A 24,622-nucleotide genomic window follows, 5' to 3' on the forward strand; every position below is an offset into this window, starting at 1 on the left:
TGGTTATGACGTTTGGTCGTCCGCCGGGATCTGAATTGCAACCAGCACCCAACGTGTGGACCTCTTTCACCTTGGAATTGTCCTCCGTCTTGTCACTGCATCGTAGAGGGTAGCTGTTGGGATTCTCTTGGGGTCAGCCATGTCTTTCCGTCTAGGTCTATCTCCTAGACTCTTCTCTCGTCCTACGCCCTTCCTCTCTTCACCTTCCGCTCCTTCCCTCCGACCATCTTCCATCCGACCTTACTCTCTCTACAATCGATCTTCCACTTCTCATATCATCGCTCGTGTTCAAGCTCGATCAGCCCCGAGATCCAATCTGAAACTCTACACGTTCGGTCTCGGTCTATCCTTCATCGCTTTCCAATCCATCCACTCGTCTCGTCCGCTCGCATGTGAATCGCAAGTCTTCGGAAAGACCGATACAACCTTGACGGGAAGACCCAAACCCGAGGTGTTTGGGGGTGAATTGCCGAATGAAAGTCAGATCTCACTCTTCCAACTTGGTTTCGGATCAGTCGCTGGTATCTGTACGGGCGTCTTTATCAAAAAGGGATTGAAAGCAATTGCCTTTTTGCTCGGAGGAGCGTTCGTCTTGCTCCAGGTGAGTCAGGAGAAACAAGAGGGGGGATGCGCGACCGGGGGAAACCGTACCTCGTTGTCAGACTTGCGGCTGATACGTTTCCTCGCATCAGTACCTCTCGTCTAAAAGCTTCATCAACGTTGACTGGGCCAAACTCACCGGAAGCTACAATAAGACGTTTGGTACCAAAATTCCTGCCACCGGTGAAGTCAGGATGCCATCTGTAGGAGGAGCCTGGGCCTGGATGGTCGATTTTCTCACTGCCAACTTCCAACGTGAGTGACTATTGACGGTGCTTGGCACGGGAGGAGCTGATGATTTCTTGGTTTGGGTTTGGCAAATCGACAGAACGAGCAACCTTCCTCGCGGGTCTCATGCTTGGTCTTCGATTGGGTTAGAGCAAAGGACGTGTTCTCCAATTACATGAATCTGAACATGTATGGCGGTCTCGATCCTACACAAACATGCAAATGTATTCTAGTCGTGAGGCGAAAATAAAGTGTCCACATGATTTTGTAACGTCTCACTCATGGACTGTGAAAAGCCCTTCTAATTGAGATTCACCTCCCATCCACCTATGACGCCGACGCCAGGGTTCTTGATGACCAGCTCGGAACTCGCTCCTTCCTTGTTGGCATTGCCCGCCGCTCCCGATCGCCAAGTGGACTCGAGCTTTTGTCCGGCGACAGTCACACTCTTGGGCTCAGCGGCCAGACCGAGAATAATAATCCGCTCGATCTTGACGTGAGCGATCGACTTGGCCCAAAGGTTTGATTCATCGTAAGGCGTCACGGCGTTCTGTGTGACAGCTTCACTCTGTCTCGTCGATCGATCCGAGGAGATCAACTTTGCACCAGTCTTTGACGACGTGAAGTCGAATTGGCGCCAGACGTACTCTCCAGATTGATAGCCGTATGAAACCCCGTCATCGAGGTACAATTGACCAGTCGCAGTACCTTGTTTTGAGACGGTAATAGTCAGCGTGAATGGATCCTGCCACATCAAGGGCGAAGCTCGACGAACACGCTGGCGAGAGGGGATAATATGGCCTCCTTGGATCAACAAGGGGTACGAAGACAATGGCGTGTCAAAGGTCAGACGTCTGGAATGCGATGCGGCGGGGTGAAGGCGGTGGGTGAAATAGTCGTAGTAAGGCTGGACAGACGTCAGCGTCTGCTACGGGACCGACAGCACTCACCTGGTCGTCAGAAATATACACATCCGTCTTTGTCGCGCCCTCTGATGTGACTGGCTTGAAGAGGATTCCAGAGTCACCGATGTAGTACTGATCGTCGATCGCATACCCAGCCTCATCCTCAGGGAAGACAACGTATTGAGGTCTAGAGTGTCAATTCGAAACCCCGGATTCCCATTGCTCACTTGATAATGGGTACGCCACTAATGCTGGCATCGTGGAAAGCATTGTACCACATGGGGAGCAGTTGATATCTCAGTCGGATACTGTCCCTGATGTAGCCCCTGATCGGCTCGTCGTACAGGAATGGTTCTCGTCGACGAGTATCCTCATGGGCGTGGGCCCGGAAAAATGGCATAAATGCCCCGGCCTGGTACCATCTGACAAGCATCTCTTCACTAGGGTTGCCGAAGAATCCACCGACGTCGGCTGATCAAGTGTTCAGCGTGCGATGCCATCCCACTCATCGTCCACTCACCTCCACAGAAGGACATGCCACCAATATTGTTGGACAACAACATGGCGGTCTCTCCCGCCATGTGATCCCACGTTCCCATGTTATCGCCCGTCCAGATGGCACCGTATCGTTGCGATCCCGCGAAAAAGGCTCGCGAAAGGACAAACGGTCGTTGGGACGGCGTTTCTCGAGCTACCAGAGCTTCCGACGTCGCTCGATGGAAAAGCATCCCGTTGATGTTGTGGACATCTCGATTCTCCCATCCGTCATAATGGAGAGAATCCTTGGGTACCGTGATCTCCGGACCGTCAAAGACTGAAGGTTCGTTCATGTCGTTCCAGATGAACAGGTTCTTGGCGGAGTCCTCCCAAACCTGGAACGTGAACATTTCTTTCCACCACTCCATAGACTTGGGGTTGAAAAAGTCCACCCAGACGCTGTTTCCGGTCCAACAGAAGCCTGTAAAGTCATTCTTGTTGGCATCTTTGATGAGAATGTCCAGTCGCTTGGCGTCGTTGGCGATGCGAAAATCAGAGTTTTTGATGTGAGGATCGACGATGGCCACCATCTGGCAGATCTGTCAGCGCGATATAATCCTCCTGTGCCCACCTTGCGTCCCTTCTCCTCGACCTTCTTCAGCATTCTGGTCGGCTCTGGGAAATGCTTCTTGTCCCATTCAAAGTATTTGTGTTCCTCTGCGTATTCGATATCGAGCCAAGTGACGTCGAGGGGAATATCTACCTCGTCGAATTTCTTGTCGACCTCCAGGACATCAGCTTCGTCGATATAATTCCATCTGCACTGATGGTACGCTGTGGACCATTGAGGTGGGAGAGGCGTGGGACCGGTCAAGACGGCCATTTGTTCGAACAGCTGTTGTGGTCTAGGTCCAGGCAGCAGAAGGACATCCAGAATTCCAGACTCAGACATCCAGTGCGTGTGTACGTCCGCTTGATCGTGCAGGACATCAACCCACGTCTCTGATCCAACCAGGTTGAGGACGCCCACCGAAGACGTCTTGGAATGTGCGTGGAGAAGAGGGATTGCACCGTACAGGGACATGGGGGAGTCTGCAAGATACTCGAAAATGTCCACGTTGAACAGTCGATAAGGCTCCGAGTATCTTGCAGCAGATCCCACTGTATCAGGCAGTGATAATGGTGAAGCGTGCTCCGGGAGACCATAAATATGTTGGACGCCTGGAAAGGTGATGTCAAGGGATAGAGCTTCGGGTCCTGGGGAATGTCAGTTGGGGGGGGGGGGGGGGGGGGGGGCTGAAGTCGACGGCCTCACCTTTCGGCTTTAAATCTCTCCATCGCTTCCAGCTTTCTTCAAACATATCGTTATCAGCCGTCTCGAACCATGATCGATCCATCTCATCGCCCTTCAAGACGGCCTGCTCGCCCTCACTCTGAATGGCCTCGGGATCCGCCGGAGAGTCAACGGCTTTTGTCCTGAAATGCTCCATGTGGAAAAGGCTTCGTTCGTTCAAGACTATCTCTGGTCTTCCGTCGCGTAACATGGTGATTTTGAGCGGGGCATGCTCCACTGCAAGACTCTGTCCAGAACCGAATGACAATATTGAGGCTGTCTTACTTGAAGACAGCTTGACTGCAGATGTCGGAGCCAAGGACGGTTCAGCATTTACCAAAGCCCATTTGGCAGTCTCGTTATATCGCTTATGAGGTGTTCTCGACCCCACTTCGTCCATCCGAACTCTCGCTATACCATCCCCTTGTGAGAGAATGTCGATTCGGAGATTGAAGCCGATATCAGGGTACAAACTGGACGTGACTGGCCAAGTCCAACTTGCTCCATTTACTTCTGGCGAGGGGATGGGTGAGCCGAGAGAGTAGGGAGATTGAAATGATCCTGGATGAGCATCACTCTGCTTCGTCGCTATGGATCGAAGACGTCGACAAAAGGATGATTGGGAGCAAAGCTTGAAGTCTTCGTGTTTGACACCCATGACTGTCACGGCTGCTGAGCTCAGCACGAGCAAGAAGACGAGCAGAAGAGGAGGGATGACAGCGCGTCGGGATCCCATCCTGGATGTTCTTGATCTATGCCTGTGCCCTCTTCGACGATGGGAGGGAAGACACGGCAATGGAGCAGAGGTCTGTGACAGGCGAATGATGGTGCAGACTCGGCGCGGAGCCTTCTGTGGCATGTCCTTTACACCACGTGTCGACACTTTGAGCGCAACATAGGCTATATATGCATGATTGCATGACTACTAATACAGTATGGAATGTGAGGCCGGAGTACCACGACGTGAGATAATCCACGCAGCTCTACGCTCTCGCCGGTTCTGCATCACGCATTGCAAGAGACCGTAGCGCTCATTCGCCAGAGCTTTCAGCCGCGTGGGGAGCACCTCGTCGCGCCGCCACGCCGCCCGACCCCATTCAGCTTGTTGACTTGATTACCCTGGCATAGATTTGATCGAGCACAGTTGCGGTCGACATCGCTTATCAATAGGCAAGAACAGTCTCTGTGAGGTTGGTAATCAACGGCGGCCCAGTAATTCACGCTGGGAGAAGATGCTGACTATTTTGAAAGCGCCGTTATTTCCGTAGATGTCTTCGCCATTCACAAAGACGAATGAGGGTGGAACACCCGCGGTCGGAATACCCGGATCATAGTAACATGTCAGGGGTAAGAGCTCCCCACTCGGCTGCTCCCATACGGCTGAAAGCTCCCCGGAAGTGCCGTCGATGGTCCACTGTTGGAGAGAGGTCAATCGCAAATCTTTGGAAGGCGACTACTGACTATTGCGTTCTCTCCGAGAGCCGGGGGAGAACCGGCCTGGGTCGTACCAATACCCTGCGAATTGCAGGCGCTAAGATAAGCTTGGGCGTATCTGAACCTCGATTAGTCTCTGGGGGAGGTGTCACGGCAGAACAAGATGAGAACCACTCACGGTTGATTAATATCTCTCGTTCTCGCAATCGCGTACATGAAAGCACAGAGGAAATAAGCCGGAGGGGTACCACTCCACGGGAAAGTGATGTTATGACCATAGGTAGTCTCATGCGGCGTCACGTCTACTATCACTTGGAGATATTGAGAATCCTGTGACCCACCGTCAGATGGGAATGACGGAGCGCTTCGGTAATCGCTTACATCGAAACCAGAGAAGAATGGGAGGAGCACACCGTCCGGGGCGACGTTGGACCTAGAGATGTATCCCAAAAAAGAACTGTTGTAGGAAGCAAATACTGCGATAGATGTAGAGAACCTGATACCCGGTGCTTTCGGTCAATAATGCGAGAAGAAGAAGGTGAAATGAAGACACTGACTTGCTTGGCGTGGGTTTCGGACTGAGTGTAGTGGTAGTGCCAGTCGTCATCGTGACAGAAGCCCGCTTATGTACCTTGGCTCCTCCAGTAACGTCTTGCTTTCGGATAGGGCTGCCAAGACGCAAACACTCTGCATTCGTCGAGCATTGCCTGGACTGGGCACCCAATGACTTTGCTGGCTCGCGGCGAGCTGAGGGATCCCACAGCCGGATCGCATCGCCACTTGTCAAAGTCAGCAGAAGCACGAAGAAAGTCAACGACAACAACTTCGGAACGCTTAGACTGGGTTTCATGGCGGCCTGTGGAAGGAGATACCATTGATCAGTTCTTCTGAACCTATCAGTCTAGCTCATCGTCTCGATGGGTCCATAGGATCTACTGAAAAGAGTTACAAAATGTCATTGGGCCCGGCCCTTGCGTTCCAAATATAAGTACAAGGCGGGAGACGCCAGCCTGCCCGGCACAAATGAATGAGCCGCCGGGGCAATCGATTACCTGACTGGCAGTGTCCTCAGCGCAGCAGCTTGTCATGGGCTAGAGACACGGGATGGTATCCCACAGCCTCCTCACACGGGCATTCTACCCGAGGGGACGGGACGCCAAAGTAGATTGACTGCCATAAGAACTCTGACGTGTTATTTTGTAGGATTCGTGCTGTTGATAACCGTACCCGGCATATGTCGCGTTTTGTGTTCGGCCGGTCAAGGGTTCAGGACGAAATCGAACATCATCGTCTTGAACATCTCCTGTCGAGAGCTTCAGCTTTGGAGCAATCAGAGCTTGCTGATCACTGCTCTTCTGTCATTACGAACAGTGCGCTATCGAATTGATCAGAGCATAACTTTCGATCATGTCACTGCGACTCGCCACTTATCATAATTTGGCTCGATCGACAGCTCTGACTCAGCGTGCACGACTCGTCTCACCATCAACGTCGATCCTCAGGCATTATGCGGCCCGACCTCGAAGCACCAAGAAATCATCACCCTCATCAGCAGCGTCATCATCATCAACAGCCAATCGTGCTCGTCCAGCAAAATCCGCTGCCTCACCGATTGGTGATCGTTTGAAAGAGGCCACCGAGACCACCTCATTTGCATCCATACTCAGATCGGTCATTGCTCCGAATCCGATAGGTGACAAACCTTCTGGTCCATCTACACCTCCTGATCCGGTGGAAGGCTTACCGAAAGGTGCTAAGCCAGAACCCGCAGAGCAAGCTGAGGAGAATCAAAAGACAGAGGAGGCTGCTGAGAAAGGACAAGGTCGAAATCGTGGTAAAAAGGTCGGCACGGGAGGAGATGGTGGACCGAGCGGAGGGGGAGGGGACGGTTCGGGTGGTCCTGGTCTACCTGGTGGCCCTCCTGGAATGGGCACGAATCAGCTCATCCTGTCGATCGTATTGTAAGTCCGTCATTCGGCTGAAAAGTCACCAGGCCTGACCTTTGTCCAGGTCATATCTCTTGTGGCAATTCACTGCTCCTAGTGAGAGCCGGGTAAGGGAGATCACCTGGCAGGAATTGTGAGTCTTTGTTGCGCGACTCGATCACTCATTGCGGATTCAGCCGAAACTCCCTCTTGTCTCGCGGTCTCGTATCCTCTTTAGAAGTCGTCAACCGCTCCAAAGTACGAGTTCACCTACGCAATCCCATCAACACACCTTCCGATATGTCAGGCCCATTGTCGAGCGGATCCCTCCCGTCACCCTCTCACGGTCCAGCAGCTTATTCCTTCACCATTGGCTCTGTGGAATCATTCGAGTCCATGCTGATACAAACGCAAGACGAACTCGGCATCCCCCCTGCTGAGCGTGTTCCCGTCTCGTATCGTGAGGAGATCTCAACTGCACAGACCCTCCTTCATTTCGCTCCCACCCTTCTCATTGGTGGTCTGTTACTGTGGAGCATGAAACGGACAGCTGGAGGTGGAGGTGGACCTGGAGGTGGCATCTTTGGCGTCGGCAAGAGTAGAGCCAAGATGTTCAACAAGGACGAGCAGGTCAAAATCAGGTTCCAGGATGTAGCAGGATGTGACGAGGCGAAAGAGGTGGGGAAACACAAGTCAGGCGGGAGACGCTGACGGTATAGGAAATTCTTGAATTCGTCAAATTCCTCAAAGAACCTCAGAAGTATGAGAAGCTCGGAGCCAAGATCCCTCGCGGTGCCATCTTATCTGGACCCCCTGGAACAGGTAAAACCCTTTTGGCCAAGGCGACTGCAGGCGAAGCCGGTGTTCCCTTCTTGTCAGTATCTGGATCCGAATTTGTCGAAATGTTTGTCGGTGTTGGACCATCTCGAGTTAGAGACTTGTTCGCGAATGCCAAGAAGCAAACCCCGTGTATCATTTTCATCGATGAAATTGACGCCATCGGAAAGTCGAGGGGCAAAGGGGGCAGCTTTGGTGGAAACGATGAACGAGAGAGCACGTTGAATCAGCTCTTGGTGGAAATGGACGGTTTCGGGACCAAGGAGCATGTTGTCGTCTTGGCGGGCACCAATCGGCCCGACGTTCTCGATAGTGCATTGATGCGACCGGGTCGTTTCGACAGACATATCGCCATCGATCGACCGGATATCGGTGGCCGACGGCAAATATTTGACGTTCACCTCAAGCCCCTCGCCCTCTCCAAGACCGTCACACTCAGCGACATTTCTGAAAAGCTGGCATTGTTGACACCGGGTTTCTCAGGAGCGGATATAGCCAACGTGTGTAACGAAGCTGCTCTTAGGGCAGCCCGTCGAGGGGGAGACTCTGTGACGGACGATGACTTTGATGGCGCGATTGAGCGTGTCATTGCCGGTCTCGAGAGGAAGAGCCGAGTCCTGGACGCAAGTGAGAAGAAGACTGTGGCGTATCACGAGGCTGGACATGCCGTCTGCGGCTGGTATCTTCAGTATGCGGATCCCTTGCTCAAGGTCTCCATTATCCCGCACGGTGCAGGTGCGCTTGGATATGCCCAGGTGAGCTAAAGACGTGCCACATCTCGGGACGACGCGCTGATAGTCGTTTCTAGTACCTGCCCAAGGAGCGATTCTTATTCTCTACGGAGCAGCTGCTGGATCGCATGTGCATGACGCTTGGAGGCCGAGTCGCTGAAGAGATCTTCTTTGGCGTCATCACCACTGGAGCTCAGGATGACTTGCAGAAAATCACCAAGATGGCATTCGAAGTCTGTGCCAACTACGGAATGAATCCTGACATTGGACCCATCTCGTACGGTCGGACGGACAACAACGAGAGTTTCCAAAAGCCATTCAGTGAAGCTACGGCGCAAGCTCTCGACAAGGCCGTCCACAACATGGTCCGAGAAGCTCATCGTCGGACGACCGAGTTGTTGACGGAGAAGAAGGAAGCGGTGGAAAAGGTTGCGCAACTGTTGCTGAAGAAGGAGGTTATCACGCGTGAGGATATGAGACGGACACTTGGCCCGAGGCCATTGTGAGTAGTATCTTCGCGATGGGGGCGTTAATTTGGCGATGCTAACTCGTTGCCCTAAGTGACAACGGCGATGAGATGGATCTTTACATTGAGAAGCATCTCGATCAATCTAAATCTTCAAAGCCAGAGACGAAGACCGAGTCGGGTGATGAAGGTGAAGGGCAAGGGGAGCCGCAATTGGCGATGAAGGAGACTAAAGTAGATTAAAGAGCTGTATTAGTTTGTGCGCATCATTTCACACGGGCATTGAGCACGATCATGTAATCAGAATCGCGTTGATTCATTCGACGGGCCCAAGCACCGCGCGTCGGCAGATACATTGTCCATGGGGGAGCTACATGACTCTACGAACGGGACTAAAAATGCGACGTTATCATGCCAACAAGAGTCCAGCAACCATGGCGCCAAGTAAACTGGCACCGAGGCCGAAGGAAGATTTCATGGCTGGTGTTGCTGATCCTGTCTTCGTGTCACTCTTTGATGTCGCTGAAGCGGAAGTCCCAGATGAGGTCGCAGAACCAGTCATGGATCCAGTCATCGAGCCGGACATGGAGGTGGTTCCTGATGAGGATGACGACGATGAATCCATGGGGGTTGACGAGGAAATGTTGATGGTTCCGGAAATGTACTGGGAAAAGCTTGGACAAACGATATCTGTCTCGACATAGGGGTGTGTAATATTGTAAGCCACACAAAGAGGGGCGACGTGCTTGAAAGCATTCTTGATGGATGGGTACTGGGAGATGAACTCGGACATGGTAAAGTTGGCTAAAAGAGTGTAGAGCGTGAGTGACACGACGAATCAACCGACAAAGGGAAAGAGGGGTGCTGGCTTACTCAGTTCGTGTGTCAGAACGACGGGACCGTGGTTGATGTATGTCCCGTTGGAGACCTTGTCCACGACTGCTTGGTAGTTGAGCGTCACGTCGGCAGCAGTGACATTGTCGGCCGGAACGCCCTCTCGCCAGTCTTGAGAATCATCGGACCAGACAATGGTCGTCAAGTTGAGCTGAGAAGCTATGTAACGGATTCGGTTGTCGACATCACCGTATGGTGGTCGCCTGATGGGGGGAATCAGCAAATCCCGTGTGTTCAGCAGAAGTGGTCCGCTTACCAGCACTGAGGGGTGACTCCAAGAAGGTCTTTGATGACTTTTCGAGCGTAGTAAAGTTCGGCAAACGCTTGGGAGTTGGTCAAAGCCGTCATGTATCTGGGGATCCAGGTCAATCCTCACACGCCTCCACTTGACAAAGCTCACTTGTGCGACCAGGTGTGAACGCAAATCTGATGACCGTCTGTGGTGGCTCGCAGAGCCTGCAGGGGCCAGTCTAGCACGTTTGAGCCAATGTAGAACCTAGAGCGCGGAGAGTTAGCGGTCGGTCATGTGATTGCCCATCGTCTCTCTCACATGGTCGCCCTCTGATTGTTCTCCTGAAGATAGTCATAGAGCGCATTGTGACTGCAGTTGGGTCCATCGTCAAATCCGAGACCCCAGGTTTCCGGTGTCGGAACCGTGGTGATATCAGGTTGTAGACCGGTGTCGGCTTTGGGAGTGTCGCACTTGGCCCAAGACCACCAGCAATCGGGATCGGTATAGTTGTACTGGACACCGGCAAAGTCTCCTAAGAGGGTTCCATGTGGACGATCATTTGGGAATTTGGCATTCAAGGTGGCGTTGATCGGCTGAAACAGAGCCATCGCCTCGGTGTCATTAGGTAAAATATCGGCACATTCTTGTGCTCCAGTCACGTTGTTCTCTGGCCAAACGGGTGGATACAAAGGGACGAGTTTCGAGGCGGGTTCATAGTAGTAGTCGGTACACTCGAATGCGGGGTCTGAGAGAAGGGAAATGTGTCAATATGTGTGTCGATCGTCCCGCTAATATCGCTTACCAATCGACACGGCACCGCTGGCCACATTTGTGGGGGCAGCCTGTCGAGGATTCATGAGACCCAAATTTCTCCTGCCAATCTCGTGTCCTCCACATCCCGCATGGGCATGAGCCTCGGTGGCCAATAATGAAAGCGCGAGTGCGGCCAACATGACGGGTAGTGATAAGTTGTCAACGGTCAGACGTCAGAACCTTTTCTAAGTATACACAAAAGATGAATTTCAGAGAGAGGGGCTGGCTGTGGCGAAGAGCGTCGCTGCAGTCAGTCGAGAAAGTAAGAAGCGAAAGGGTCACTTTAGGGTCATAGCTTGATTTCGTCTATATACAGCACACTCTCGTCAACATTCTCTGCATCTGACGACCCGAGAGAAAATCCAAAGAGGCAATGGAGTTAGACGGGTCTTTTCTGGGAACGAGGCCCCCCCGTGTCTGGCTGCTCGCCGACGTCCCTCGCCGTGGCTAAATTGACATGTCTCCTGCGTTGGGGGAAGGAGGGAGGAGGGGGCGGTCAGATATGGGTGGACACAGCAATAATGAGATCCGATGGCTAAAAATAAATTGTGAAAATTCGATTTGTCCGAAATAATGAGCCGCCCGCGTGGAGCGAGAGTGGCTGAGTCGCATCAAGCGGTAAGATGGAGGATGGGACAACGCTGCAAGGGTACAGCGCGTCGCTGCACGTGAACCTCATGAGACTATCCTGGACAGCAGCAGCCTGAGGACATCCCCTCTCTGCTCACGAGGGGGTCCATCGGACACATCCCGGACATTATGCTTATAATCAGCGTATGTAACAGGCGCCTCCAATCCAGCCCTGCTTTGTTCGTCAAACCAGTGCTTGTCAGGCTGTTGTTTTTCTATCATAGGTCAGGTGCATGAGGTCATCCGCATGTGACAGCGACGAAGAACGAAGACGCGACTGCTATGCTCAACAAGCTGTACGCGACATTGCGTGACGCCCATCCAGTCTTTGAGGCCACAGCCGTGGTTGACCCAGGTGCAGACCCTGCACCTGATGCAGCCGTTGTTGATCCTGCTGATGTTGATCGATTCGCGATGTAGCTGGCAAAGTCTGGGCAGACAATGTCCGTCTCGGCGTAAGGGTGTGTGAGGTTGAGAGCTGTGCAAAGGGGGACTACGTGCTGGAAGGTCTGCTTGATTGAGGGGTATTGGCTGATGAACTCGGTCATGGTATAGTTGGCTGACGGACGGTGAGTGGAATGCCTCCTCGAGTGACTTTGCCGACTCACTAAGCTCGTGATTCAGAACAATTGGGCCATGCGTCACATAAGTGCCATTGGCGACTTTGTCGATGATGGCTTGGTAGTTCAAAGTCACATCAGCAGCGGTGACATCTCGTGATGGTTCATCCTCTTCCCAATCTAGCGTATCGTCTGACCACACGATAGTGGTAAGATTGAGCTTGTTGGCGATGAACCGAATCCGATTATCCACATCGCCATAAGGTGGTCGCCTAAGACCCTTTTAGTCAGGTGGTTGCGTCTCGTCGGGCAAGATCGGACCTCACCAGCAAGTCGGGGTGACGCCAAGGACGTCAGTGATGATCTTTCGGCCATAGTATAGCTCTGCGAAGGCTTCGGAGTTGGTCAAGGCAGTCATGTACCTGCATCATCGTCAGCTCGGTGTTTTCACGACAAGCCCCACCCACCTGTGGGACCACGTGTGGACGCAGATCTGGTGCCCATCAGCTGTCCCTCGGAGTGCCTGCAGTGGCCAATTGAAGACGCTGGATCCGATGTAGAACCTGGAAACAACAACTCAGCGCAACCTTTGTCGACGGCACCTACATGGTCGCTTGCTGGTCGTTCTGCTGAAGATAGTCATAAAGAGCATTATGACTGCAATTGGGCCCGTCATCGAAGCCCAATCCCCAAGTCTCGGGCTCTGGCACCGTCGTGATATCCGCGACAAGGCCCGTATCCGCTGCTGGGGTCGTGCAGTGTCGCCAGGACCACCAACAATCCGGATCGAGATAACTGTAATTTTGGGCGGTAGTGAAATTACCGTCCAAAGTCCCTCGCGGTTGAATGTTGGGGAACTTGGCCATCAACTCGGCATTTATGGTCCCAAACAGATCCATAGCCGTTGCGTCATCAGGTAGGATGTCAGCGGATAGATCGGTGTTGGTCACGTTGTCGTAAGGCCATGGAGAGGGGTAGTAGGGTTTGAGATTGGCGACTGGAGCGTAGTAATAATTGGTACATTCCGTGCTGGGGTCTGAAGGGGTCGAGATTGTCAGTAACGGCTGCGTCAGGAGGATGCCACTTGCCTATCGAGACAGCCTCGCTGGCTTCATCGGTGGAGATCGCTTGACGATGCGCCAGCATGCCATGATTTCTCCGCCCAATCTCGTGACCGCCACAACCTCGATGTGCTGTTGCCACCAGGGTCCCGAATAACCCGAGGGATAGGACAGTCCGCATGGTGTCTATTGAGTACATTCCGCAGCGAATGGTCACTGTAGCACCAGACAAGATGAGTGCAAGACGTCCAATAAGAGCTACCAAAGCTCGGCGAGAGGCGAAAACAAGAGGTTCTGAAAATTGCCCGATAGTCCAACAACATGCGATCTCCCATCGTAGCGGGGAGGAGGAAAATCAACCGAGATGGTCATTTCGGCCCGTGGCACCGTGGACTCGGTCGAAAGCGAGGCAGAACAGCCAAGACGCCACGAAAGTCCTTGGGTGGGGAGGATAGATGCAAACATGTTCCCGTGTGGACAACCAGACCCATGGAATGTCATGTGCATGCAATCGTGCCGAGGTTTGTAAGCTTAGAGCCTCGCCTCTAGTTGTTGTACAAAGCCTGTAGTCTCTGTATCTCCTTTTTCGAATCATTCTCCGCCCCGTCAAACAAGACCAAGGCATCTTTCAACCTCAATCGAGTGACTTCGTCCTCCTCATTCATCTTGTCCAGGACTCCGTCCGCGAGATAGTCCACATCAGGATCGGCCAGCTTGAGATCCTTGCTCATGACTTTACTGAGAGGGTCTACATGAGACAATTCGGCCATGCGTTTCTTCGACACGGTGGGTTCAGGAGCCTGCCAGTTGGCCCATTGGATGTTGGGCTTGTTGATGATGTCCTTGTACCGTTTCTGCCATTCGTTGCCCTTGACAAAAACGGGGAGTCGGTCAAATGTCAGGAGATCGGTAAGAGATCCGATGAGGATTGTCAATTGATCGGCGCCGAGCTCTTTCATCGCCATGCACTCTCGGGCCGTCACGCAACTGAGAACATTTCAGCTTCTCTGCGCGAGAGAATGGGTGCTGAAACACACTCACGAGGCCGCCTTGTTGAGAGGGACATGTTTGCCCTCAGCTCTGAGCTTTGCATACGCATCTCGGATATGGATCATTCGAGCGGAGAATGGATGCTGAGTCGCGGGGTCTTCGACATCGGGCCACAAGTCTTGCTCAACGTGGGCTCGGACTTCGTTAAAGTATGGCGAGATGGACAGCATCATTCCTTGAGCAGCTGCCAGAGCCTGATGCAAGGAGAAGAGTGACGTTCCAAGCGTGCGTATGCCTTCTTTGTACAGCTCAGCAGCTGCTTGTACTCCAGCCGTCGTGGTGGGGATCTTGATACAGAATCGGTCGCTGGAGTCATGTGTCAGATGGCTTTTGCTGTCTTGAGACTCACTTGGATACGCCCTCTGCATTGTAAGCATCTCGGTACTTTCGAGCGTGCTCAATGATCGCCTGCTTGTTGTACGCGTTGGAAGTAGAGACTTGAGCGAGGACTCGACCTTGGATATGGGGAATGACCATGGCGTGGAATCTGGCGGTCTGAAGGCGGATCACTTTAGCTTGTGAGGATAAATTGGCTTACCAAGACAATGTGGATGTCTTTCCAGTCTGCACCCTTCATTTCCTTGATGGTCTTCTCAACGAGCTCCTTGTTCTCTGGCGCGATGATTCGCTCATGGACCAGAATCTGGTTCGAGGTCATGTCATGAGGCTTGAAGGGGAGAGACTTGGCGACTTCGGGGTCTCCAGCATCGACGTCGACACCGACGCCAGAGTTCTCGAGCTGCTCAAGGAGCGTGGGAGTGGGCTTGTTGATCATGGTGGGTGGTGACACAGTGTGCGCTGATGGAGTGAGAACCCGAAAGAGGGTGCTCTCGCTATATATATAGTACTTCGAATACCCGCTAGCTTGGATCTCACCTTGCTATCCTCCGACGCCGCTCCCAGGGAGTTATGAACTCCTCGGTTCTCCACAGCAGGATGGCGCCAGCGTGGCTGCCCAGGATATGCGGAGTTTTGCCGGAACTTGGGTTGCCGAATCGGACCGAATGCATCCGGCAGCCAAGCGAAGGGATTCGGGGCAGCATGACTGAACATTGAGTTTCTTCAACAGCGCAGTCGGTAATTGACTCTCAGCGTTGCTAAGAAGCTTGCTCTCCGCTATTCCTCCGTACGTATACTGAGACCAAGCGCAATGCGAGATGCCAGGGACACCATGGAGTTATTCGGTATTTTGGTGGAATGAACATTGACCTTCCACCTTTTAATAAGAAGGCAACCCTGTCCGATGCGGGGCACTGTCTTTTCCCCCCTCTTGCCCCACATACCTCATTGCTATCATATACAGCAAAGTCATGTCCAGCACTGAAAGCGTTCAGGACAATCCCAAGGGTGGTACTGCTATCCATGATGACAAGTTTGAAGATGTAGCTCATATCGAATCGCATCATTCCGGAACCGTCGTCAACCGGAACAGGAACGTTTCCGCAAAGTGAGTGTCCTGTCTCCTTGATGACTTGACTTGCACCCGGTGCTAACGCCACCATGTGACACAGGATTCAGAATCCTTTGACGGGTGTGGACCGAGCTCAGCTGTACAAGCTCGCAGACGAGTTTTGTGATACCCATGGGTTCCAAGACAAGCAAGACCTATTCCATCGAGCGGCGGTCCTCGCTCAGAATCCAAACGATTACGAGTCATTGTCAGAGTTGACCGAAGATGACAAGTATTGGGTCAGGCGGGAGTACACCAGTGAGTGTGGACGCTGGAGGTACCGCAGACAAAAGGCTGAAGCATTCAGACAAATGGAGTCAGACTCGGAGTCTCTACTTCTTGGTCATCGTTTGCTCTATCGGTTCCGCCGTGCAGGGTATGTGCTTGTATGTCCTTATGCTCTGCTGACGAGATCAGGTTGGGACAACACTGGTGCTAACGGTAGCAAGTGAGGAACCCGTCGCCTCGGAAGGTCTCACCGCTGAAACAGCATCCCTCTAGCTTGAGCTTCCCCAAGGAATTTGGTATCGAGGACAATACATGGCTCGTGGGTCTGGTCAATGCTGCGTGAGTTGATGAGCCAGTGGACGGGGGCTGAGAATGAATCAGACCAAGTCTGATCGTCGGCACGATGTGAGTCTCTTTGTTGAATCTGACCATCCATATTGAAGTGTCCCAGCTCCGCTCCCCTGTGTGACCCTGTCAATCACTACCTCGGTCGACGAGGAGCAGTCTTCATCACTGGTCTATTCTGTGTCTTTCCCGTCCTCGGTCAAGCATTCACTCGGAATTGGTGGGAACTGTTCATCTGTCGATGCCTCATTGGTCTGGGAATGGGAGTCAAGGTGGGGTCCCGCTGTGACACGCCATGCGCAGAATTGACCCATGGTATAGATCACCACCATTCCGATCTACACTGCAGAAACGTTAGTCTACTTCCCATGACGTTCGGTCCCGCTGATCGGCTCTCTCCCAGCGCCCCACCTTCCATCCGAGGTGCTCTCGTCATGTCTTTCCAACTTTGGGTAGCTTTCGGTATCTTCTTTGGCTTTTGTGAGTCCTCAACAAGACTTTCCGCACCAGGACTGATGCAAAGAAAGGCTCAAACCTCATATTTTATCGGATCGGCGCGATCGCATGGAGAGTCCAGCTGGCAGCTGCGTTCGTACCCGCTATCCCTGTACTATTGATGTGCTGGTTCGCTCCCGAGTCGCCTAGATGGTTGATGAAGAAGGGAAGGTACCAGAAGGCATTTGCGTCCTTTTGCAGGTTACGATTCTCGGAGATCCAGGCGGCGAGGGACATGGTGGGTCGACCTCGACAGTTGGCGATAATCATACTGAGCGGTCGTACCAGTTTTATGCCCACTGCCAGATCCTCGAAGAGATGAAAGCTCATCAAGGCACGACCTATTTCACTCGTCTCCGGGATATCTTCACCAAGCCTCGATTGAGGCGCGCCAACTTGGCCAGTTGGACGGTCATGATTGGGCAACAGGTCAGTCTCTACCTGGCGTCTAGCGGGTCTGGCTTATACCTTGTGTCTTAGCTCTGCGGTATCAACATCATGGCGTTCTACAGCTCGACAATCTTTGCTGAGGCTGGGTACAATATCCGAGATTCGCTCCTCGCCTCTTTCGGATTCGGTCTCATCAATACGTACGTCTCGAGGGTGCAATGGCCATGACAGCTTACGTCGCCCTCCCAGCATCTTTGCTCTGCCTGCCATTTGGACCATCGATACATTCGGTCGACGGAACCTGCTCCTCCTAGGATTCCCTCTGATGGCGTTATCGCTATTAGTGAGTCTCCATCCGCACGTCCAGTCTGACACGCCTCTCAGTGGGCCGGCTCAATGTTCTTCATGGACCCTGCAAACTCGGCACGCGTCCCGGTCTTAGCTGTCGGTGAGAAAGGTCTGGCATTGCGAAGCCTGACTCGACCTCCTAGCCATCTATCTGTTCACGATCGCGTACTCTCCTACGATGGGACCATGTCCATTCGTCTACGCCGTAAGTCGACCGGCCCGAGGACATGGGAACCATTTCTGACGTTGATGATCAGGCCGAATGCTATCCATTGACGCACCGCGAGATCGGCATGTCCTTGTGAGTCTCGAACCCATCATCCCTCTCCCCTGACGCGTTTGTCCAGTGCCGTGCAGCAGAACAACTTCTGGTCCTCGGTTCTCGGCCTCACCTTCCCCTCCTTACTCCGCGCTCTTCAACCATGGGGTGCTTTCTACTTCTACGCAGGGACCAACATCCTGGGTGAGTATAGCCTTTTTTTCAATCGCACCAGGTCTTGACACATGTTTCCCAGGCCTCATCCTCATCTTCTTTTTCATGCCTGAGACTGCTCAAAGAACACTTGAAGAACTCGACTTTGTCTTTGCCGTGCCGGTCGGCGTCTTCGCCAAATATCAACTCTCCACCTGGCTTCCTTGGTGGATCAAACGATATGTCCTGTTCAGGCGGGATGCCAAGCTCGAACCTTTGTACCATTTGGAAGGAGTCGCTGGGGAAGGGACGCGACCTGAACGAGCTCATTGAAAAGGCTCAGCGGGCAAGTGGCTGGTGTGTGTGAGGGGTAAATTCAAGGCAAGAGTTTTCGTAGTGTATCGACGAGTAGTGTATACAAGGGATGTAGCGAGCATAGAAGTCGAGGTCCGCTAGCCCGCCACGAAGCACAATCGCCACTTAATTGCTGCCAACCCCCTTCTTGGCATTTCGGTTGCCTCGGCTCGGACTCAAAAATGGGGTTGCCACGTGAGGAATGAGATCATTGAAAGAGTGGGGAGCACGAGATCCCACCTCTTTGACCATTCAACGTCAAGCACAACCATGGCATTAGGTCACCCTCTTCCTGAGATCCCTGATGGGTCCGTATGGAAGCAGAAAGCAGTTCGAGATGCCGAAACTCAACTGGTAGACAGAGTGAAGAAGGGCAAGTCAGATTGGAAGGATGGATTCTCAGTGAGCAGGTCGTGAAAGGCTTTTCCACTGATCCCTTCGCGCAGCATCAAATGGCTGGTGCACATTTGTTCTTGCTGAGTCTGACGAGACGAATGTATCTTGTGGGTTCTGCCGGATACGTTGCTCAACGCTCCTCGTTCTGCAGTTTGCTCAGTACGCAGTGGAGCATGATGATCTGCTCAATTACCTTGGGCGAGTCAAACTTGTAGTTTGATGGCTAAAACGTCACTTTAGATTCGCTGGGGTAGCGATATACCACGTAAGTGGTTACCCATCAGTTCACCACGTCACTGACCAGTGGCAGACTGTCAGCCACCACCATACAGAAGGTGATGATGCATGTCGATCGTCAGCACTGGGTTGACGGTAACATCTCATAGAGACACTCATCTTCCCCTACTTGATCGAACACGGTGCAACGGTGCGTCTGAAAAGTGTTTGTTTGAGCTCATATCCCCTCCCCCCTCAGGACTGCGGACTCGAGCACAATGTCGAATCGCATCACACCTTTACCCGTCCAATGGAAGCAACATGGCTCTATCTCACTCGCGTTCGAGCAGCTCTCACAGGGGCCGCCAAGCATCCCTCGCCTGTCCCTGAGCCCTCGGCCGATGTTCAAGCTATCGATCTCGTCAAAGAGTACAACCTGGACACTGCCAAACCTTTTGATCCTCAGGCTCTCCAACGACATCTTGATACGTGGATCCCCGAGTTGATGCACCATCTCGCAGAGGAGATTGGGACGCTCGGACCGAACATGACGGAAAAGGTCGGGGAGGAGGATTTGGTCAAACTGGACACCTTGATCAAGGAGCGACTGCTTCAATATGATCCCGCGTGGTTCCTCTGTAGTGCATATGGTGGGTCGTATTGCGGAACATGGCACTGACAACGGGTTCCCAGCGACCATGCCGATCGAGGAGGCCAAAGAGAATCTCAAGCTTCCAATGCTCGTCAGGAGGCTCATGATTCCCGTAGGTGACTGGGGATTGACTCTTTTGCTCATTCGGGACAGTTCTGGTGGGGTTCAAAATACTGGGGGATGTGGTTATACTGTGACTTTCCGGAGGTGAGTGATCGAGCGAGCAGGAGATCATCCATTGATATGCTCCAGAACCTGACATTTGCGGGGACTGCGTGATCGGTGTGACAGTACCATATTACATGCCATGCATGCTTCTCAAAACATTGTCCAAATGAGAAAATGCGCATCCGCCAGCTTCCCTGCAGGTGCTGCTGCTGCTGCTGCTGCTGCACGCCTCACTAGATTGCATCTTTCGGTCTCGGTGATCTCGGTCTTTCCCCACCCTACGCGTATGATGCCAAAAGATTCCGAGAAACCAAAAAGGAGCAAGGTGATGCTTGGTATACAATCCATCGCCATAAACCACTTCACCAACTGACCATTGGCAAGCACCATACAGTCTCCATGCCCGCTCACCCTCTACCCGCTATCCCTTCTCACTCTGTCTGGGCGACGAAAAAGGCTCAAGACGCTGAAGCGAGCTTTTACGAAGCGACCAACCTGCCAGAGCCGGTATGGCGTGAGCGATTCGCAGTGAGTCCATGGCGAACGGTCTGTCGAACAGGATCCTGACTCGTGCGCAAATCAGTGGGAGATGCGAGCAGCCCATTCCCTCTTTACCAACTTGGTCAAGCGAGTGTATTTGGTGAATGACCTCGGGTGGCGGCGATGCCAAGCCAAATATTGACGGTGGACATTTACAGTTTGCACATGACGCCGTCGAGCAGGATGACCTTTTGAACTACCTTGGGTGAGTCCCTGTTGACGGCTTATGGACAAACTGACCTGTCCGTCTAGCTTCAGTGAAGTGGCCATTTACCAGGCGAGTATTAAGCGACGGGGCCAGAAGCTGACCTCGGGTTTCAGGTGTACAACCATCACCACTTTGAAGGTCAGTCCACGCGTCTTTCATGTGTGATTTGGACTCATGCTTGCTTGTCAGAAACCGTCATCTTCCCTTACCTCATCGAGCACGGCGCAGACGTGAGTTGAACCGTCACTCAACGCATTAACACGTTTAGCGAGCCAGCCTCGAAGGCAATGTGCAAGATCATCACACATTCACTCGGGCAATGGACGCCACTTGGCTCTACATTCGACGAGTCCGAGCTCTTCTACCTGATGCAGCTCGATATCCATCGCCAGTACCTGAGCCAGATGAGGAGATTCAAACGATCGACATTGTGGGAGAGTACGGCTTGGATCCTTCAAAGGGCTTCGACCCCACCCTGTTGCAGAAACACATGGATACCTGGTTGGGAACGATGATGGATCATATGCTGGAAGAGATCGACACGATCGGCCCATCCATGACGGAAGCAGTGGGAGAAGAAAACCTCAAACAACTCGGGGTCATCGTTTTGAAACACCTCCAAGCTTATGATCCTAAATGGTTCCTGTGCAGTTCGTTCGGTAGGTTCAAGTCGGCCCGTGGGTTGTTGCACTGAACATTCCAGCCACTGTCAACATGGATTGCTGCAAGACCTTGCTCAAGTTGCCATACCTCGTGAGAAGGATCCTCGTCCCGGTGAGTGAAGCGTACAGTGCCCCCCGGCTCACACATTGGTCCAGTATGTATGGGCCGGGAAGTACTGGGGAATGTGGCAGTATTGCGAGCACCCCGAGGTGAGCGCAGAGGACTCGTGATCAGTCCACTAGCTGATGGCTTTTGATGCAGAATTTGACCTGGGCAGGGACTGCTTGAGGTAGCTATGGCACTCGATTGCATGCCCATTTGTCATTATGCCAAGTCCTGTTCGCACATCTGCGGCTCCTGGTCCACGCCGTCTAAAATGTCTCTTCATCAGCTGGGGCTTGTGCGGCCTCGTTGTCCGGAAGCTTCAGGCGTGTCAGTGTCGCGTTCTAACGTTTCCGACTCACTTCAAAGCCCTCCTGTGAGCATCGTTGCGTGAGCCAAGGGCACGTGGGTCAGACTCTCTGCTCACCGCTGTGGAATACAAGATTTCTTGAATCTGACCAATCATGTCTTTTTCACCCGTCTCGAGTCCCTCGATTCCACTTCGCTGCTGAACGATGAGTTCGATCTGGCGCAGTTCTGTTTTGAATGATCAGCATGGGTCCATGGAAGCGACTCACTGTCAAAGTAAAAGTCTCGTTCCCTCTCCACGGTCTCGCAATGCGCTTGCATTTCCGCGACTTGTTCTCGCAAGTCATTGAGCTGACCCGTACTCGCCGCCGAGCCCGATCGAGCGGCACCGACCCCTGCTGTCCGTGAGACGCCGGCGGGTCGAGCAGCTGGAGCACGGGATGATGAGGGAGCACTCGGGGGGACGACGCCGCCTCTGTGGAGGATGTCCGTCAGTGTCTTGCGAGCATGAGCAGCCTCACGTTCTCCCCGCCGCGTTGTACTCGTCACCCCTGGCATTTGCATCCCAAAATTTCTTCATCCACTGCAAGAATTCGAGGTTGTCCTGCATTTTGCATTTCACAAGTTTGTCCACGAGAATGGGCTAAATGGGCATATGGGATCAGACCGGGATTTTGCAACGGAGGCGGGCCTACCTTGTCTATGCGGTGGGTCTTGAATCCTTTTTGTAAGATTTTGAAGTTTTCAAGGTACTCGTACTCCATCCTGGCGTTGAATTTGACTCGCGCCATTGGTATGTCACCTGGGAAGAGGAGGGGTCAGCGAGCGTCCGTGAGGTAGTGCGGGTCTAGGGCGACTTGCCATATACAGAGTCCAGGATCTGTTTTGAATCAGTCAATGCGTTAGGATCCTGGACTCACCTGACAATACGTGTACCCTTTACCGCATTCCTCGACTTTGGCCGGGGCAGTTGCACCGAGCAGGTCATTCAACCACGCCAAAAGCTCTCCCCGGGCTACGCGAAGTGAGCGAGGGGTGAGGTTGGGAGAACACTGCGTTGGGCCAACTCACATTCCCCAGTGTACACAGACATGGCGTATTGGATGGGTGGTACGGTAGTGGTCAGAGCTTACTGAGACGCAAAATCCAGGACAATACTTTCTAGAGACAGGTCCTATGCAACGCTGGCAGCGGGTCCGTCGCTCAACTCGTTTGGGAATGCTTGTTGAGGATGTTGAGCGACTTGGACGCGACACACGCGGCGGAGAAAATTTGATTCCGTCGCCAATGACAGGCCCACGGGCGTCGAGGATAACTCACCTCCAACCATGATATGAGAGCGACGCTTGTGACGCTCAAGAAATCTGCGTCATCTACACGATGGCTTGCGAGACAAGCCAATGATCCCTATGTCAAGGGGCGTATCGGCGCTGATGCTGGCGGGGTGACGTATAGGTCAAGATCGTCATTCAAGTTGATCTCGTTGTTGGACAAGTATCCATCATTGCTGGCAGGGGCTGGCGCGGGGGTGACTCTGGATAAAGAGCCACAAGGATCGGAAGCAGGGGCGGGATCAGATGACATTGCAGCGTCGTCCATGGCGGTCGGTGCAAAGCCCGCTAGGCGATTTCCAAAAGTAATCGTCGATCTCGGTGCCGCTCCAGGCGGATGGTCTCAAGTGATCAGGCGGAAAGCACGACCACAAGACCTCGTCTTCGCCCTCGACATACTCGACATGGAGCCTTTGAAAGGTGTGGAGGTTCTCAAGGGTGATTTCCTAGAACAAGCGATCCAGAAACGATTGAGAGCGAGGATCATGGAAGGGATCTATGGCGGGGCATTGGTTCACCCCGACCATCGTGATCATCGAATGGTCGACCTCGTGCTCAGCGACATGATGGGACCGATGACGGGGAACAAGCTTGCGGATGTGCGGACGAGCTTGGATCTTGTCGAGGCGGCGTCTGCGTTCGCTTTCGCCAATCTCAAGGAGGCACCGCGGGTAGGGAAAGGAGATCCGAGATCGACCGGAGGTCATCTCGTGTGAGATGAGAAACGTCTGCAGAGCTGACGTATCGCGGACAGCATCAAGTTCTTCATGCACCCTGACATGGTGGAGTTTCAGAAACAAGTCTTGGAACCGAGGTTTCGCAAAGTAGCCGTTCCCAAGCCGAAAGAGTCGAGAAAGGGTGAGCGAAGCGAGAAGAGCTAGGTCCTGAATGTCGCTGTTCAGAATCCAGTGAGGCGTATTTTGTCTGCCTGGGGTATAAGGGAGATCCAAACAGGTTGTAATTCATTGCATAGCTACAATTTCATCCCGCTTCCTACCACCCTCCTAGCCACTTCTTGCCCTTTGGTACTCCTCCCCCTTCACCTTCATTCGCCACAGCGTTCACAGCTTGTGGCTTGGTATCACCCCCCTGTAGTCGGAGTCAGGGGATGCAAGCAGCTACAGACCCACCTGAGGGCTAGGCAGACCCTGCCCTTTCATCTTTCTCTCTCTCATCTCTGCGAGACCTACACCACCTCCAGATGTGCCATCGTGAACATTGGGATCATCCCTGAACGTTGGGTTGTGGTCGGCTGGTGCCCGTCAGCGGGGATAGAGGGCTTCCAAAACTTGCCTGATCCTGTACGTCTGCTCTCTGGCGTGGTTCCCGCCACGGTCGGGTGCAGCGGGTTGTTAAAGTTGGCACCTCCTTCCCTTTGAGGTCCTCGCGGCATTGCAGAGCCAGAGCTGGGGGGAAGGAAGGGTGAGTAAGGCGGCAGACGACAGACGATGGACGTACCCAATCTGCCCATCCTTCATGGCTTGACTTCGGCCGTCTTCGATAGGACCAGGAGCAGGTCCATGTCCAGAGATTTGCTGAGACGATTCTTTGATACCGGGTATGATCATGTAGTAGCCGATTCCAAGACCTACACCCGGGAGCGTCAGCGAGCGCGCGAGACGCTTATGGAGGGCTTACCGGTGGCAGCTGCCAGGACGGCTCCGATGTTTCTTGGGTTGGCCATGTTGGGTTTGGGTCAAGAGTGAACACGATAGCGTGTGCAGGGTCAGCATCGATCGATTAAAGACGTCATCATGGAGGCGGAGATCGCCGCCACGACGCGACGAAACGCATTCACTCTGTCTTTCGCTGGGGAGTGGTCTCAAAGCAACTCGGGAT

At 53.1% G+C, this 24,622-nt stretch overlaps 15 protein-coding genes across 15 annotated transcripts; 7 read left to right on the top strand and 8 right to left on the bottom strand.

Moving 5' to 3' along the window:
* Nucleotides 1-47: 47 nt before the first annotated feature.
* Nucleotides 48-1,050, top strand: BD324DRAFT_638692 (FUN14 family-domain-containing protein). Its single transcript, XM_022017146.1, has 3 exons — nt 48-601; nt 693-855; nt 929-1,050. The coding sequence occupies exons 1-3, from the start codon at nt 140-142 to the stop codon at nt 976-978; spliced, it is 675 nt and encodes a 224-aa protein (XP_021868111.1). The 5' UTR covers nt 48-139; the 3' UTR covers nt 979-1,050.
* On the bottom strand, nt 1,051-4,445 carry BD324DRAFT_638698 (putative alpha glucosidase). The gene is made up of 6 exons (XM_022017147.1): nt 3,526-4,445; nt 2,842-3,467; nt 2,254-2,800; nt 1,961-2,204; nt 1,779-1,920; nt 1,051-1,735 (listed from the first exon to the last, which is right to left on the bottom strand). Exons 1-6 carry the CDS (start codon nt 4,400-4,402, stop codon nt 1,130-1,132), a joined length of 3,042 nt encoding a protein of 1,013 aa, XP_021868112.1. The 5' UTR covers nt 4,403-4,445; the 3' UTR covers nt 1,051-1,129.
* BD324DRAFT_638704 (hypothetical protein) lies at nt 4,439-6,167 on the bottom strand. The gene is made up of 4 exons (XM_022017148.1): nt 5,535-6,167; nt 5,156-5,473; nt 5,005-5,095; nt 4,439-4,957 (listed from the first exon to the last, which is right to left on the bottom strand). The coding sequence occupies exons 1-4, from the start codon at nt 5,825-5,827 to the stop codon at nt 4,742-4,744; spliced, it is 918 nt and encodes a 305-aa protein (XP_021868113.1). The 5' UTR covers nt 5,828-6,167; the 3' UTR covers nt 4,439-4,741.
* On the top strand, nt 6,168-9,264 carry BD324DRAFT_605673 (peptidase family M41-domain-containing protein). Its single transcript, XM_022014003.1, has 6 exons — nt 6,168-6,938; nt 6,988-7,056; nt 7,100-7,580; nt 7,622-8,494; nt 8,548-8,972; nt 9,032-9,264. Exons 1-6 carry the CDS (start codon nt 6,385-6,387, stop codon nt 9,177-9,179), a joined length of 2,550 nt encoding a protein of 849 aa, XP_021868114.1. The 5' UTR covers nt 6,168-6,384; the 3' UTR covers nt 9,180-9,264.
* Nucleotides 9,265-11,143, bottom strand: BD324DRAFT_638707 (hypothetical protein). Its single transcript, XM_022017149.1, has 6 exons — nt 10,865-11,143; nt 10,381-10,807; nt 10,231-10,326; nt 10,087-10,182; nt 9,810-10,033; nt 9,265-9,740 (listed from the first exon to the last, which is right to left on the bottom strand). Exons 1-6 carry the CDS (start codon nt 11,013-11,015, stop codon nt 9,346-9,348), a joined length of 1,389 nt encoding a protein of 462 aa, XP_021868115.1. The 5' UTR covers nt 11,016-11,143; the 3' UTR covers nt 9,265-9,345.
* A 482-nt stretch (nt 11,144-11,625) lies between these two features.
* BD324DRAFT_684002 (hypothetical protein) lies at nt 11,626-13,307 on the bottom strand (the record flags this gene model as incomplete). Its single annotated transcript, XM_022019205.1, has 6 exons — nt 11,626-12,064; nt 12,114-12,337; nt 12,392-12,487; nt 12,533-12,628; nt 12,672-13,094; nt 13,150-13,307. The coding sequence occupies 6 exons, from the start codon at nt 13,305-13,307 to the stop codon at nt 11,745-11,747; spliced, it is 1,317 nt and encodes a 438-aa protein (XP_021868116.1). The 3' UTR covers nt 11,626-11,744.
* Nucleotides 13,308-13,671: 364 nt separating this feature from the next.
* Nucleotides 13,672-14,951, bottom strand: BD324DRAFT_653869 (putative transaldolase; the record flags this gene model as incomplete). Its single annotated transcript, XM_022018717.1, has 4 exons — nt 13,672-14,113; nt 14,168-14,482; nt 14,526-14,671; nt 14,715-14,951. 4 exons carry the CDS (start codon nt 14,949-14,951, stop codon nt 13,672-13,674), a joined length of 1,140 nt encoding a protein of 379 aa, XP_021868117.1.
* Nucleotides 14,952-15,235: 284 nt separating this feature from the next.
* On the top strand, nt 15,236-18,356 carry BD324DRAFT_638715 (hexose transport-related protein). Its single transcript, XM_022017150.1, has 18 exons — nt 15,236-15,623; nt 15,688-15,884; nt 15,934-16,002; nt 16,044-16,074; nt 16,128-16,193; nt 16,236-16,259; nt 16,306-16,471; nt 16,521-16,552; nt 16,603-16,679; nt 16,727-16,932; nt 16,983-17,123; nt 17,175-17,284; nt 17,334-17,427; nt 17,469-17,532; nt 17,576-17,637; nt 17,690-17,733; nt 17,780-17,895; nt 17,948-18,356. The coding sequence occupies exons 1-18, from the start codon at nt 15,487-15,489 to the stop codon at nt 18,175-18,177; spliced, it is 1,866 nt and encodes a 621-aa protein (XP_021868118.1). The 5' UTR covers nt 15,236-15,486; the 3' UTR covers nt 18,178-18,356.
* Nucleotides 18,319-18,859, top strand: BD324DRAFT_201772 (hypothetical protein). Its single transcript, XM_022012166.1, has 3 exons — nt 18,319-18,575; nt 18,656-18,701; nt 18,746-18,859. The coding sequence occupies exons 1-3, from the start codon at nt 18,469-18,471 to the stop codon at nt 18,812-18,814; spliced, it is 222 nt and encodes a 73-aa protein (XP_021868119.1). The 5' UTR covers nt 18,319-18,468; the 3' UTR covers nt 18,815-18,859.
* A 119-nt stretch (nt 18,860-18,978) lies between these two features.
* On the top strand, nt 18,979-19,795 carry BD324DRAFT_638726 (hypothetical protein). The gene is made up of 5 exons (XM_022017151.1): nt 18,979-19,021; nt 19,070-19,460; nt 19,504-19,574; nt 19,616-19,669; nt 19,715-19,795. The coding sequence occupies exons 2-5, from the start codon at nt 19,121-19,123 to the stop codon at nt 19,739-19,741; spliced, it is 492 nt and encodes a 163-aa protein (XP_021868120.1). The 5' UTR covers nt 18,979-19,021; nt 19,070-19,120; the 3' UTR covers nt 19,742-19,795.
* BD324DRAFT_202940 (hypothetical protein) lies at nt 19,728-20,204 on the bottom strand. Its single transcript, XM_022012170.1, has one exon. The coding sequence runs from the start codon at nt 20,018-20,020 to the stop codon at nt 19,781-19,783; it is 240 nt and encodes a 79-aa protein (XP_021868121.1). The 5' UTR covers nt 20,021-20,204; the 3' UTR covers nt 19,728-19,780.
* On the top strand, nt 19,791-21,336 carry BD324DRAFT_638735 (hypothetical protein). The gene is made up of 10 exons (XM_022017152.1): nt 19,791-20,158; nt 20,214-20,270; nt 20,329-20,375; nt 20,423-20,447; nt 20,492-20,516; nt 20,568-20,608; nt 20,647-21,037; nt 21,082-21,152; nt 21,197-21,250; nt 21,303-21,336. The coding sequence occupies exons 1-10, from the start codon at nt 20,030-20,032 to the stop codon at nt 21,327-21,329; spliced, it is 867 nt and encodes a 288-aa protein (XP_021868122.1). The 5' UTR covers nt 19,791-20,029; the 3' UTR covers nt 21,330-21,336.
* Nucleotides 21,274-22,665, bottom strand: BD324DRAFT_203185 (calponin homology domain-containing protein). The gene is made up of 9 exons (XM_022012171.1): nt 22,524-22,665; nt 22,373-22,467; nt 22,314-22,332; nt 22,148-22,254; nt 21,974-22,095; nt 21,722-21,927; nt 21,571-21,680; nt 21,506-21,517; nt 21,274-21,463 (listed from the first exon to the last, which is right to left on the bottom strand). Exons 1-9 carry the CDS (start codon nt 22,543-22,545, stop codon nt 21,413-21,415), a joined length of 744 nt encoding a protein of 247 aa, XP_021868123.1. The 5' UTR covers nt 22,546-22,665; the 3' UTR covers nt 21,274-21,412.
* A 120-nt stretch (nt 22,666-22,785) lies between these two features.
* Nucleotides 22,786-23,744, top strand: BD324DRAFT_584572 (ribosomal RNA methyltransferase FtsJ domain-containing protein; the record flags this gene model as incomplete). Its single annotated transcript, XM_022013689.1, has 4 exons — nt 22,786-22,946; nt 23,076-23,495; nt 23,538-23,641; nt 23,686-23,744. The coding sequence occupies 4 exons, from the start codon at nt 22,786-22,788 to the stop codon at nt 23,742-23,744; spliced, it is 744 nt and encodes a 247-aa protein (XP_021868124.1).
* Nucleotides 23,685-24,558, bottom strand: BD324DRAFT_638754 (hypothetical protein). The gene is made up of 5 exons (XM_022017153.1): nt 24,422-24,558; nt 24,242-24,371; nt 24,077-24,189; nt 23,914-24,035; nt 23,685-23,872 (listed from the first exon to the last, which is right to left on the bottom strand). Exons 1-5 carry the CDS (start codon nt 24,465-24,467, stop codon nt 23,777-23,779), a joined length of 507 nt encoding a protein of 168 aa, XP_021868125.1. The 5' UTR covers nt 24,468-24,558; the 3' UTR covers nt 23,685-23,776.
* Between the last annotated feature and the right edge of the window lie 64 nt (nt 24,559-24,622).

The sequence above is a fragment of the Kockovaella imperatae genome (genome assembly GCF_002102565.1).
Source record: "Kockovaella imperatae strain NRRL Y-17943 chromosome Unknown BD324scaffold_17, whole genome shotgun sequence".
Taxonomy (NCBI): Eukaryota; Fungi; Basidiomycota; class Tremellomycetes; order Tremellales; family Cuniculitremaceae; genus Kockovaella; species Kockovaella imperatae.